General features: G+C 49.9%; 2 protein-coding genes and 1 non-coding gene across 3 annotated transcripts in view; all 3 read right to left on the bottom strand.

Moving 5' to 3' along the window:
* Nucleotides 1–892: 892 nt before the first annotated feature.
* Nucleotides 893–3747, bottom strand: Rpl13 (ribosomal protein L13). The gene is made up of 6 exons (XM_021169719.1): nucleotides 3652–3747; nucleotides 3334–3443; nucleotides 3110–3251; nucleotides 2736–2909; nucleotides 2135–2191; nucleotides 893–1093 (listed from the first exon to the last, which is right to left on the bottom strand). The coding sequence occupies exons 2-6, from the start codon at nucleotides 3435–3437 to the stop codon at nucleotides 935–937; spliced, it is 636 nt and encodes a 211-aa protein (XP_021025378.1). The 5' UTR covers nucleotides 3438–3443; nucleotides 3652–3747; the 3' UTR covers nucleotides 893–934.
* On the bottom strand, nucleotides 2969–3054 carry LOC115031789. Its single transcript, XR_003837451.1, has one exon. It is a non-coding gene; the product is annotated as a small nucleolar RNA MBII-202 (small nucleolar RNA).
* A 4460-nt stretch (nucleotides 3748–8207) lies between the features above and the next one.
* The window catches only part of Spg7 (SPG7 matrix AAA peptidase subunit, paraplegin), a 44818-nt gene continuing 39533 nt past the window's right edge, over nucleotides 8208–13492 (bottom strand). The window contains exons 13-16 of the mRNA XM_029480259.1: nucleotides 12234–12390; nucleotides 11317–11483; nucleotides 10734–10811; nucleotides 8208–8575 (exon numbers count right to left, since the gene is read on the bottom strand). Of these exons, the coding sequence (XP_029336119.1) occupies nucleotides 8411–8575; nucleotides 10734–10811; nucleotides 11317–11483; nucleotides 12234–12390 (567 nt within the window). The 3' untranslated portion in view covers nucleotides 8208–8410. The remainder of the gene's footprint in view (nucleotides 8576–10733; nucleotides 10812–11316; nucleotides 11484–12233; nucleotides 12391–13492) is intronic.

Genomic DNA, 13492 nt, shown 5'->3' with positions numbered 1-13492 from the left:
CAACCACATGGTGGCTCACAACCATCCGTAATGAGATCTGGCGCCCTCTTCTGGAGTGTCTGAAGACAGCTACAGTGTACTTACATATAATAAATCTTTAAAAAAAAAAATGTGTGCCATCAATGCCTGGCCATCCTATGGCACAGCATGTTACCGGTTACTCTTCCAAATAACTTCAATCCTTCAAACATGGAACTTATGACCCATTGACAGGGTGCTTTCCAGTGGCTTACTGCTTCAGGGGACAAGGCAGGCATTGAGCAATGCTTGGGCCAAAAAGAAAAACCTCAGGCCCCAAAACCTGAGGCTCTCCTCTTTGTATGTACCACAGGCACTGCACATGCAGGGTAATACAGGGCTCCATGGTTCTAAGTCACTGTCAGGGGCAAACCTAATCCTGTCACACCAGGGAAGAGGGGCAAGTTACTACAAAATCCAGGCAGCAGTCTTCCTCTGGGCTAAGTTAGAAGAGCCTGCTACAGCTACTGATACAGTAGACAGTGGTAACCCCAAGGAAGACCCTGCTGAAGTTAACTTTAGGGCTGGGCTATGGCATTTACGTTTGAGCTCAACAGCTGGTATTAACAGCAGTCTCCCTCCTACCCACTTAGTTATAATTAAGGCCCAAAATGCTGAAACTCAATCACATCTCTTAGGAATACCTTCTAACTCAAACCTGCAACACACAACTATTGCTCAAGAAAAAAAAAAAAAAAAAAAGACAGCCGGGCGGTAGTGGTGCACGCCTTTAATCCCAGCACTTGGGAGGCAGAGGCAGGCGGATTTCTGAGTTCGAGGCCAGCCTGGTCTACAGAGTGAGTTCCAGAGAAACCCTGTCACCCTGTCTCGAAAAACAAAACAAAAAAACGAAGAAAGACAAAGGAAGCCCAGCTTTTGCTTTATGGAAAATTTATTGCAACTCTCCAACTGCGCATTATTTTTTCTTTTCAACGTCTTGCTCTGCAGCTTCCTTCGCCCTTTTTGCTCGGATGCCAAAGAGTCGGGCATTGGCACGGGCCATTCGGAGACTGGCAAAGGCCTTAAAGTTCTTCTCTTCTTCTGTGATNACTCTGGCCTTTTCCTTTTTGTACACCTGGAAAGAAAACAGAAGTCAGGATCACCTACAGGACCTGTGCACAGGACTCACTGCCTCAGCCTTCTGGGCACAGAACCTGGTTTAAGTAAATCCCCACTATCTGTCAGGTAGAGATGGGAGAATCCTAAGTCTTCGCCACCATAGACTACATGGTTCAAAACCAGCTTTGGCTTATATATGGAAACATTATAAAATTAGAGCCACAATCTCTGTAAGGCACATTCTGGTGAGTTTATTTCAACTTGACACAGCCAAAGTCATGGCAGAAGAGAAAGTTTCAATGAGGAGGTAAGATCGGGCTTGCCTTTAACCCTCAAAGCAGATGCAGGTGTGGGTTAGGGGCCAGCCTGGAGTACTGAGCAAGTTCCAGGACAGCAAAGGCTGCAGAGGAACCCTGATGTCTGTCTCTCTCCCTCTCTGTGAGAGAGTTCTCATTTACATGAGAGGGTGCAGGCCACCTTGCACAGGGTAGCCCACCCTTGGCTGGAGGCTCTGGGTGCTTAGAGCAACACCTAGCATGTCTACCCCCATGGCCTCTGCATCAACTCCTGCCTCCAGGTTCCTGCCCCGACTTTCTCCAAGGTGCAAGTGTAAGTCGAAACTTGGTTTTAGTCATGGCACTTCATCATAGCAACAGAAAGCCCAAGACACAAAGCCTGCCCCCTTCAGAGAACAACAAAAATACACTCCCAAGCACTCCAAACAAGTAGGGAATGCTAAGTTAGGGACCCGCGCATTTCTAAAAGGAACACATCTTGGCAGTTAGTCCATGGTGGTAGTGAATGAATGCCTGTAAGCCCAGGACATGGGAGGCAGAGACAGTCAATCTGAGTTCAAGGCCAGCCCAAAGCTACAGAGGACCACTTTCTCTCAAAACAACAAAAAGACCCCCCACCCCAAGATTGGGAGGTTGTTCCCAAGGTAAGAGAGAACTTTCTTTCACCAGCCTGAAACCTTCACCAGTCTCTAATGTCTGTCACAACACTTTATCCCTGCCAATCTTGTCTATTACAAGAGCCTACAGCAGTGTGCACTTACATTCCGGATGGGCATCACAGGTCCTGTCAGTTGGGTGGCCAGCTTAAGTTCTTCAGCCTGTTTTAAGATTAAGAAAAAGTTAAGATTAAGAAAAGTCCAGCTTCCTTTTCATGCCTGTTACTTATAGACCCCATTAGCACGGGGTCTGCTTTAGTTCCCAAGGATCAGGCTGCCTGGGCCTGCAGCACCTAGCATTATCCGTCCCGGTGCGCTGGCTGACTACGGCTCCACTGAAGGAACATAAGAAACCCATCCTTACCCCACCCTCAGGAAGCCCACAGTGACAAAGACACCCAGCGATCCTTGTTACAAAACTTCTGGATACTGAGATACTTTCTGTACAGAAATGCCCCTGAACACCCTGGTAGGGTGAACGCTCTAGAACAGCATACCAGGCTCCAAGTCAATAGCTCCTAACATTAACAGACACAAAAAACCCCAGGAACACCATAGTGGCTCCCACTGATCTGCACGCGTCACCACCGCCCCCAGTACGCTCTAACCTCCCACTGCTGCACTCATGTCAACTCCGCAGAGCTGGATCCAGGAACACAGACTCTATCTACACTGAGCCGGACCTCTGCCGCCCCGCAGGACTTACAGAACTATCTCCCTTCTTCGGAGCAGAAGGCTTCCTGGGGAACAGGATGAGCTTGGAGCGGTACTCCTTCAGGCGCTGCACGTTGGCCTGCAGTGACTCCGTGGACTTGTTTCGCCTCCTCGGGTCCACAGAGATGCCGATGGTGCGAGCCATTTTCTTGTGGATGCCAGCCACCTGTCCCGAAACAGAAACGGGTCACGCACCTCGCAGTCCCCCCACCCCACGCCGGCCCTGCCGAGAAAGCTCGGTGTCTTCAGATGGAAAAGGGTTCAAAAGTACTTTCATCAAGTCAGTACAGCGATTCCGGAGAATGTCATCATTCCACCGAGCCCGAGGGACCTGCCGAGGGACCTACCTCACCCTGCCGCACTTACCCTGAGCTCCTCCAGGCTGAAGCCCCTGCCAGCCCGGACCTTGGTGTGGTATCTCACTGTAGGGCACCTCACGATGGGCCTGATGGGGCCGGAAGCGGGGCGAGGGGCGATGCGACGCGCTTTCGCCTGCCGGGCCTTGCGCCTGCAGGAAAAGCACAGCCGTCACCTCCTACCCCACGCGCGTCCCCGCCCTGGAGCCCACGCGAGCCACGCGCGATCTGTACCTGCGGATCTTGCGCGCCGGCTGGTTGAACCAAGTGTCCACTCGCTGCTGCCAATCCTTGTGGAAGTGGGGCTTCAGGATCATGCCATTCCGGCTGGGCGCCATGGCTGCCTAAGGCCGCGAGGGAGAGGAGGGCGGCGGGTCAAGGCCAGGGTTCCCAGCCCCCGTCCCGGGTCCTCCCGCCCCTGCCCTGGCTCCGTGCTGTCGGCGCCAGGGCTCCTCCATGGCTGTCCGTGCGGCCTCTCTTCGCCGATGACAGCGGATGGAGCGCGATGGAGCCCGATGGACCACGATGGGATCGGCGGCGGCAGAGACTCACCTCCTATACAGGAGAACGGCCTAGCAGAAAGGACCGGGCACCCCAACGCACCCTGGGCTTGTAGGGAGTCCGGCCAATCCCAAACGCCAATCAAAATCAGGCGAAGGGGAAGTGACGTCACGCGAACCCGCCCGCCGGCGGACCATCGCCTTTCTAGCCCTCGGGTTGGTTGTTCTCGCTGGTTCCTAACTCCGCAGGGTACCTCCAGCGTGCTCCCGGACGCACCTATGAATTAAAACTCTAAAAATCTTCCTCCCTCCTAGATCCAGTGTTCTTTCCCCGTCCACCCAGGAACATTTATTATAGATTTGCCTGGAATTTATGCTTCCCCAGAACTGAAGCATGCACCCCCATTCCAGACTTTTTTTTCCCCCTTTAAGATTTTTTTTTTTTTTTTTTTTTTTTTTACTTTATTTGTATGAGTGTTTCCCTGGTTTCATGTCTGTGTGTCGGATCCCCTGCTACCGGAGTTCCTGGGTGCTGAGAATTGAACTTCTGAAACAGCAAGCAGCCAGTGATCGTAACTACTGAGTCATTTCTCCAGCCCCAAACTCCCCCATTTACTTAGATAAATCCTTTAGCCCTGACTTAAGTCCTGGGGGAGAATCAGGTGTGACCAAATACAATACTGCATTCCTACCCACAGTAGCAGCGACAACAAAACAGCCAAGGCATACACTGGTCCTACACCTGTATGCCTATAACCTTTTTTCACTCCTCATTCCCAATTACCAGGTTTCTTCCTAATCAAAATTCCACTACAGAAGCTGTAGAAATGGCTCAGTAATTAAGAGGGCTATAAATTAAAAAAAAATCCACATTATACCCGGGCCTGATATCACAGGCCCATAATCATAATTCATCTAGAAAATGAGACAGGACAATAGCAATTTCAATGCTTTCTGAGCAACTTAAACCCTCTTTTCTTTTTTTTTAAGATTTCTTTTTTTTTCTTTTTTCTTTTTTTTTTATTTATGGGATTTATTTTATTTATGTAAGTACACTGTAAGCTGTCTTCAGACACACCAGAAGAGGGCATCAGACTCCATTACCGATGGTTGTGAGCCATGTGATTGCTGGGAATTGAACTCAGGACCTTTGGAAGAGCAGTCAGTGCTCTTAACCGCTGAGCCATCTCTCCAGCCCAACCCTCTTTTCAAAATAAAAAAGGAAGGGCTGGCAAGACAGCTCAGAGGGTTGAAGGTACTTGCTGTCATTTTATTCCTGGGACCCACATGGTAGAAGAGAACCAAGCTCTCCAAGTTGTCTGCTGAGCTCATCCATGATACATATATTCTCTCTCTCTCTCTCTCTCTCTCTCTCTCTCTCTCTCTCACACACACACACACACACACACAGAGAGAGAGAGAGAGAGAGAGAGAGAGAGAGAGAGAGAGAGACACGAAAATAATGTAATAATGAAGAGGGCTGAAGATGTAATTCTTGCCTATTGGATGAGAGGCTAAATTCAATCCTCAGTAGGGGGGAGCCATTTTTTGAGTGTGGATGAAAAGGCCAGAAATTGATGTTGAACCATCTTCCCAGCCCAGAGAAAATGTCTGTGGAAGGAATGCCCCGATTCAAGGTGCACTTCTTTGAAACAGTGTTTTCTCAGACCTCTTTTGACGTTCCCCAGTATCTGTCTCTTTCTACTCTCAAAGATGGCATCCATGTCCACCACCAGCTTTTCGTTCAGGACAGACGCGCTGCGCCTGCTGCGCCGGCACCCGAGTTCCAGCTCAAGCTGCAGTGCTGCCGTGACATCGGTGGGCGTTAGAGCTCTGAAACTACTCAGAATCAAGTTAGGGGAGGGAGGTTGTGGTCTGAATTGTTCTCTGTTGCACAGAACCAGGGTGGGTTCGGTTCACAGAAGGGAACGGTTATGCAAAGATGAGGCTGAGGTGGTTGTTCCCGCTCTAGCTTGAGCGCCAGTTCCTGGTCTCCTGGGCAGAGAACTCTGCAAAAACCATTCCACCGGAAAGCTTCCTGGTGCCTGAGCCAGGTGTGCTGTGCAGGGGCTTGTATTCCCTTGCATGACTAGACTTAGCAGCTTATGGCTGTGACCTGCTCTTTATTTTCGGGCAAGCTGCTCCAGGAACCCCTCCCTTCCCTGTGGGTACTTACTGAAATCTGGGTGTTTGGGACTGTCAGAAAACTCTTGCCTAATCCCTCACCACATCTTTTTAAGACAGGGTTTCTCTGTGTATTCCTGGCTGTCCTGGCTCACTCTGTAGACCAGGCTGGCCTCGAACTCAGAGATCCTTCTGCCTCTGCCAGTAATAAACTTTCTTCTATTCATAATCTGGAACTCCTTTAGTCACATAACCTTGATTTTTTGATTTTTAAAAATTATTAACTTAGGGCTGGAGAGATGGCTCAGTGGTTAAGAGCACTGACTGCTCTTCCAGAGGTCTCGGGTTCAATTCCCAGCAACCACATGGTGGCTCACAACCATCTGTAATGGGATCTGATGCCCTTTTCTGGTGTGTCTGAAGACAGCGACAGTGTATGCACACACATTAGATAAATCTTTTTTGTTTTTAAAAAAAGGATTACTAACTTACTATTTATGTGTGTGAGCCTGCAGGAGTTGTGTGTGCTGTATGTGTTCACGAGCTCAGAGGCCAGAAGAGCACTGGATCCCTCAGTAAGTGCTTTTTTTTTTTCTTTTGGTTTTTCGAGACAGGGTTTCTCTGTGTAGCCCTGGCTGTCCTGGAACTCACTCTGTAGACCAGGCTGGCCTCGAACTCAGAAATCCGCCTGCCTCTGCGTCCCAAGTGCTGGGATTAAAGGTGTGTGCCATCACTGCCTGGCTCTTCACCACTAAGCCACACCTTTTATCAAGTGGCACAGTGTTTCTGGGTTTGGTGGTACACAGAGATAGCCCAGCACCCAGAAGAGAGAAAGAAGAGGATCACTGCAAGCTTCATGACAGCCAGAGCTCCATAACCAGGACCTGACTGTCAAACAAAACAAAACAAAAACAAAAAGGAGGGCTAAGAAGACAGTTCAGTGTTTAAGAGCATTTCTTGTTCTTGCAAAGGGCCTGGGTTTGATGACACCAACAAGGTGGTCACAGCCACAGCTGAAGTTCAAGGGGATCCAGTGTTCTCGTCTGACCTCTAAGCATTTGCATAGTCTACCAGGCATATACATGTGATATATACACATACCAAGCATATACGTGTGGTATATATACAAGCATGAAGGCCAAACATTTATACACAATATTAAAAAAAAAATCTGCCAGGCAGTGGTGGCGCACACCTTTAGTCCCAGCACTTGGGAGGCAGAGGCAGGCACATTTTTGAGTTCGAGGCTAGCCTGGTCTACAAAGTGAGTTCCAGGACAGCCAGGGCTCTACAGAGAACCCCTGTCTCGAAAAACAAACAAACAAACAAACAAACATCTATGAAAAGAAGAATTATATGCATACAAAAGGTAGGCAGATTGAACTGTTTCAATGGTTAACAGTTTTACATTTATTTATTATTAGTCTTTTATATATCTTAGAAATAGCGTCTCATTATGTAGTTCTGATTGGTGTGGAACTCTGTAGGTCAACTAAGTAGGGCGCAAAACTCATCAAGATCTGCCTGCTTCTTCCTCCCAAGTGCTGGGCTTAAAGACTTGTGCCACCAGCCTGGCCTGCTTATCTTGTGTGTGTGGATCTGGGCATGTGTGTGTCTCGGCATGGTCTGGTCAGAGGATAACTATAGTAGCCCAGTGACTGAACTCAGGTTTCTAGGTCTGCAGCATTATCTTGCCTAGTCAAGACCCTGCTTTAGAGAAATTAAAACCTAATTACGTGCTAATCTTTGGTTAAAAACTAGAACTCAAACTCAGAACGTTCTTACAAACCCCTTCGCCTCCCCCAGCTGCTGCTGGCCCTGCAGCCCCTTCCCACTGCCGGTAGCTTCCGCGGATGCACCATGCGGGGCAGTGAGAACAGTGCGCTCCTACAGTAAACCATGTTCCACGCACGACTGCACAGCAAGGGTGGAGGCTCCACAGGCAGGAACTGGGAACCAGCAAAGGCCTGTGGCTACCCTGCATGGTTTGAACTCTGATGCCCTACACAAAGGGCTGGTCTCTTTCCAGTGAGAGACTCAAAGTATAAAGTGAAAACAAGACCCGTGACTGCACAGCTCAAATGTGGTTTCCCTACCACAAGATGTGTGAGAACTATCAGTTTTGGTGGAGGGAGTCAAGGCACGCTACACAAGGAAAGGCGGGGAGGCGGGGAGGGGAGGGTCTCCACTTGCAGTGGCACACAGCAGTAGGTGGCAGTATTAGTATCTTCCAGGACCCAGTGCTTGTTCTGACTTTGGCCCCCTCAGTGAGGGAGCTCTGCCGAGGACAGTTGGCTCAGAGGGTCTTTCATCTTGGATCCTATTAGCATTCTCAGGGAATCCAGGACACAAACAGAAGCATTCAGTCCAATGACTGCTGGGCTACGTTTAGAGCCACAAGCCACACAGAGATGGCCTCTGAAGCCCCAGGGGCTCAACTCCAGCACATGCACTTCCCACATGAAAAGCAATACACATGGAGAGTTCAGATTCTCTGCAAACAATTTACTAATCATAAATCAATAAATAGGTATCAGAAGTCTTCATCAGAAACCAGAGCGCTGACAGGCTGAGGTTCAAGTTCAGGTGAAGAGAATCTCAGAGGCAGATGGCAGCTACTGAGGAGCGAGTTCTGTGATAACCGCAGGTGCGCGGAGGAAAGCCATTCTCTGGGTCTTGGAGGGGGGCTAGGGAGCCGGAGCCTCCTCCTCCCCTGAGGCCTGTCTCTCCTTTTCAGCATCAATCCATTTCTGTGGTGCAATCATTTTCTTTGGCCCATGGGGCGGCGGGCCAATGAGCGCCTCAATGTCCTCATAGTTTATCACTTCCTTTTCCAGAAGGGCATTCGCCAGCTAGAAAGAACAAACAGGGCAGTGTGAGTGCCCCGACAAAGATGAGAGCCTTGGAGGGCAGAGCATCAGAAATGGAGACCCATCCCACAGGGTGCCTCTGTGTCTGTGAGCAGGATGCCTTGGAAAGGCCAACTTCCCAGCGACACAGGCGCAAAGGCAGTTCCAGCAAAGAATTGCTCCCTGTTTTTACCCTAAAAGTAATCTGTCAGCTGCCAGCCTCATTACTTTTTCTATTTCCTTTCAAAACCTCTGCTTATTTATGGCAACTGCAATTTCCTTCACCAAACAAGGTATGTGTGTCTGGGAGAGGCAGGCAGGGCACTGAGTAGAGAGGCTCAGGCTTGAACTGTGGAGACGGTCTGACTGACACAACGGGGAGAGAGGTCTGCTGCTTGGATACAGCCCTGAACATCATTTTATTCCTAGACAGGTTATCATTCAGGCTGACTTCAAACTTGCTATGCTTACCCAAGGTATAAGATACAATTTGCAAAACACATGAAACTCAAGAAGAACGAAGACCAAAGTGTGGACACTTTGACCCTTCTTAGAATTGGGAACAAAAACACCCATGGAAGGAGTTACAGAGACAAAGTTTGGAGCTGAGACGAAAGGATGGACCATCTAGATACTGCCATTCCCGGGGATCCATCCATCCCATAATCAGCCTCCAAATGCTGACACCATTGCATACACTAGCAAGATTTTGCTGAAAGGACTCTGATATAGCTGTCTCTTGTGAGGCTATGCCGGGGCCTAGCAAACACAGGTGGATGCTCACAGTCAGCTATTGGATGGAACACAGGGCCCCCAATGGAGGAGCTAGAGAAAGCACCCAAGGAGCTGAAGGGGTCTGCAACCCTATAGGTGGAACAACAATATGAACTAACCAGTACCCCCTGGAGCTCGTGTCTCTAGCTGCATATGTATCAGAAGATGGCCTAGTCAGCCATCAGTGGAAACAGAGGCCCATTGGTCGTGCAAACTTTATATGCCTCAGTACAGGGGAACGCCAGGGCCAAGAAGTGGGAGTGGGTGGGTAGGAGAGTGGGGAGGGGAGGGCATGGGGGACTTTTGGGATAGCATTGGAAATGTAAATGAAGAAAATACTTAATTAAAAAAAAAACCCAAGAAAGAAAAAAAAATATTAAAAATATATATATAGCAAAATAAAATATAATAAAACAAAAAAAAAACTTGCTATGCTCCTGCCTTAAATTCTTGAGTGCTGAGCTGGGCGTGGTGGCGCACGCCTTTAATCCCAGCACTCGGGAGGCAGAGGCAGGCGGATTTCTGAGTTCGAGGCCAGCCTGGTCTACAAAGTGAGCTCCAGGACAGCCAGAGCTATAAAGAGAAACCCTGTCTCGAAAAACCAAAAAAAAAAAAAAAAAATTCTTGAGTGCTGGGATTCCAAGCATATGCTACCATGCCCATCCCTGGCCCAGAAAATATTTTTATCCTAAAGGTCCTGTGTCTGTGGCCATATCCTGCTACTTCCTGCTGTTTAAGAAAAGTCTTCCAAAGCTGGGCATTGTAGTACACACCTTTAAACCCAGCACTTGGGAGGCAGAGGCAGGCAGATTTGTGAGTTCCAGGACAGCCAGGACTACACTGAGAAACCCTGTTGGGGGAGCACGGTGGAGGGATGTGGACAAAACTCTCCCAGGAGCTGTGTGTGGATGATCACATCCTTAATTCCAGCACCAGAGGAAGAGAAAAAGGCACACAGGTCTGAGGCCAGGCTAGGTCCAGACCAGCTACGGCTACAGGGTAAAACCTTATTTCTTTTTGTTTCCTTTTTTCTGATACAGGGCTTCTCTGGATAACCCTGGCTGTCCTGGAACTCACTCTGTAGACCAGGCTGGCCTCGAACTCAGAAATCCACCTGCCTCTGAGTGCTGGGATTAAAGGCGTGCTCCACCACTGCCCCGTGAAACCTTATTTCAAAACAACAAAACCAAACAAGACTCTTCCGACCCAGTGCTGTGTAAGATGCGCATGAGTAAGGGTGGAGGAGATTCTCTGCTGAGCTGGCTTGACACACTTATCGTAAAAAGACAGGAAACCAGGTTCTAGCTGACTGGGGCTGTCACTATTGGCCATGCTGTCCCCTACACTTCTAGGGGCTCCCAAGATGCTTGGCCCCACATGTCCTCACCGCCTGCAGCTTGTCCAGGTTGTCTAGCAGCACCTTCTCGGTGTGTCTGTAGGCTTTGGCCACCAGCAGCTTTGCTTCCTGTAAGGGAGGAGGGAAGTATCTTAGGAGAAAGGAATGGGCCGTTGTTCATAGACTCACTGGCTGCCAGCTCCAACACCAAGGTGCAGAAAGCACAGGCTCATGACCAGGCCCAGCTTTCCTAATACACAGCAGCAGTGTCTCCCGCTCTCAGTGTCTGAGAAGCCCAGGCCAAGATGCACCCCCACCAGCTGCCTTTACCACAGGAAGAGCGACTGGACAACCTTCAGCTGGCTGCACTGCATGAGCGACTCCAACCGGCCCAGCTTGCAGGCTATAGGGACCCTGTACACAGGCCCTACCATTTGGTATCCTTAGTTGACATTGTTCCTAGTTTTATTTGGACCCATTCAGAAGAACACACTACACAGGATGGAGGCCAGAACAGAAACCCACCCACATTAGTCTTCCGGGCACTCATCAGAGGGCGCAGGCTCCTGCAGGAGACCTAGACGCGTCTCCCCATAGGCAAAGGTGTACAGCAGTGAGGTGTGTGCCCACTCACATGGTCCATCATCTGCTGGAGGCCCTGGCTGAAGGGACGACGTCCAATGCCCACGAGGCCCTCTTGTGCCTCGGGGAAGGATACAGGCCCAATGCTGGGAGCCATCCCGAACTGTTTCACCATGGAGTAGGCAATGCGGGTAACCTTCCTCAAATCATCCTGGGCCCCTGGAATCAAGAAAGGGAGGAGTCCTGAAGAGCGCATGAGCACAGGGGCACCTGACCCCAGGCCCTGTCACAGTCCAAGGAGCGACACCAAACTTCCCAGGACACTGCGCTTAGAACTTGCACAACAGCAGACCCTGGGCACGGTACTTTGTTGCTCTCTTTCTTACTGCATTTTGCTGTGTGTCTGCACACACATGCAGGACTTGGGTCCCTTCACAGTATGGGCCTGTGGCTGCTCAACCATTTCACTGTAACTGCTCAGGAAGCTGGCCTGCCCTACAGTGACCCGCTCAAGCCTACGGCCAGGCCTGTCACTCTTTGGCTTGGTGTTTTTTAAGAGGGTTTTTCTGTGTAGACCTCACCGAACTGGAACTCACTCTGTAGACCAGGTTTCAAACACAGCACTTCACTTGCCTCTGCCTCCTGAGTGCTGGGGTTAAAGATGAGCACCACCTCTTGGCTCTTTTTTGTTTGTTTTAAGCCTGTCACTCTTCAGGCACAATGCCCTGAGACCCACCATGACCTTTCTGGATAGCCAGTGAATGCTCTAACATCTAGTTTGATGTAGCCATAGCCATGATCAGTAATTAACCAATCACATTACAGTCCAATACATGACGTTTTAAGTCTCTGCCCATAGCTTTGCCCTGCACATACCTTCCACCAGTCTCACCCTGCCAAGTGCACTGAACACCAAGAGATAGGCATGGCAGTGCCCACTGACAGTCCCCCCAAGGGCTATTTGCTCACCAGAGGTGACCCTGCTGAATGAGATGGCTTCAGCTGCACGGCCGCCTAGGGCCATGCACATGCGCTCAAACAGCTGCTCCTTGGTGAAGAGGTACTGGTCCCGAGGGAGCATCTGAGAGAAGCCCAAAGCAGCGTTTGTCCGAGGTGCGATGGAGACCTGCAGAAGAAGCAGCACCTTACCAGGAAGTGTGTGGCCTCAGAGAGGCAGGGCTCGTACAACTGTCACCACAGGGTGCCAAGTAGCCAGGCGAGTGTGCACGTCCCATTCCTAAAAAAATCCTCATATTGTAGTCGCCAGCTCATGGAAACAGGAGTTTATGTATGGTATGCTCCTGGTAGCACTGTATGCACAGGAAGTCAATGTGACAGGTCTCTCAGAAGCAAGCCTAAGGTGTAATGGCAACTTTCTCCACACATGCCCGGCGATACTGATCCAGAGCAAACTCCACAATGGACCCAAGGAAGGCAGGCAGGCCGGCCATCCTACCCTGCCTTCTCTCCCTACAATCCGATGCCAGACAACTGAGGAAGAGGCAGACCACTGCTCCAACAGGCCACGTGAGCCCCAGCAGGAAGCTAGCACCAACATTCACGGTCCGGGCTCGAACTCCAGCTCAGCAGTAAAGAGCTTGCCTAGCATGTGCAAGGCACTGGGCTAGACTCTAGCATCGCCTGAAAGAAGAAGTTGGCGGCTGGAGAGATGTCTCAGTGGCCCCAGCATCCACACGGTGTCTCACAGCCATCTGTGACTCTGGTCCCAGGGGATCCATCCAATTCCCACCCTGACTTCCATGAGTACTAGGCACATGCATGGTACAGAGACTATATGCAGCCAAATACCGCACCATATGAAAACTTTTTATATTTTTATTTTTTATTTTTCAGTTTTTAAAGATAATGTCTTTCTTTGTAGCCTTGGCTGTCCTGGAACTCACTCTGTAGACCAAGATGGTCTCGAACTCACAGAGAACGGCCTGTCTCTGCCTCCCAAGTGCTGGGATTAAAGAAAAATGTTTAAAAGCTGGTTTAATAAGGACATTTGTGGCCATGACTAGTCTTGATCACAGATCACAGTGACTGTCAGACCAGTAACAGTGCCTTCAGTTTCTTTCCAGAACATAACCATGTCACTGGCTGGCATACATAAAAAACCAAGTGACGCCGGGCCTTTAATCCCAGCACTTGGGAGGCAGAGGCAGGCAGATTTCTGAGTTCGAGGCCAGCCTGGTCTACAGAGTGAGTTCCAGGACAGCCAGGGC

The sequence above is a fragment of the Mus caroli genome, chromosome 8 (genome assembly GCF_900094665.2).
Source record: "Mus caroli chromosome 8, CAROLI_EIJ_v1.1, whole genome shotgun sequence".
NCBI classification, from domain to species: Eukaryota; Metazoa; Chordata; class Mammalia; order Rodentia; family Muridae; genus Mus; species Mus caroli.
This window is presented reverse-complemented; position numbering and strand designations above follow the sequence as displayed.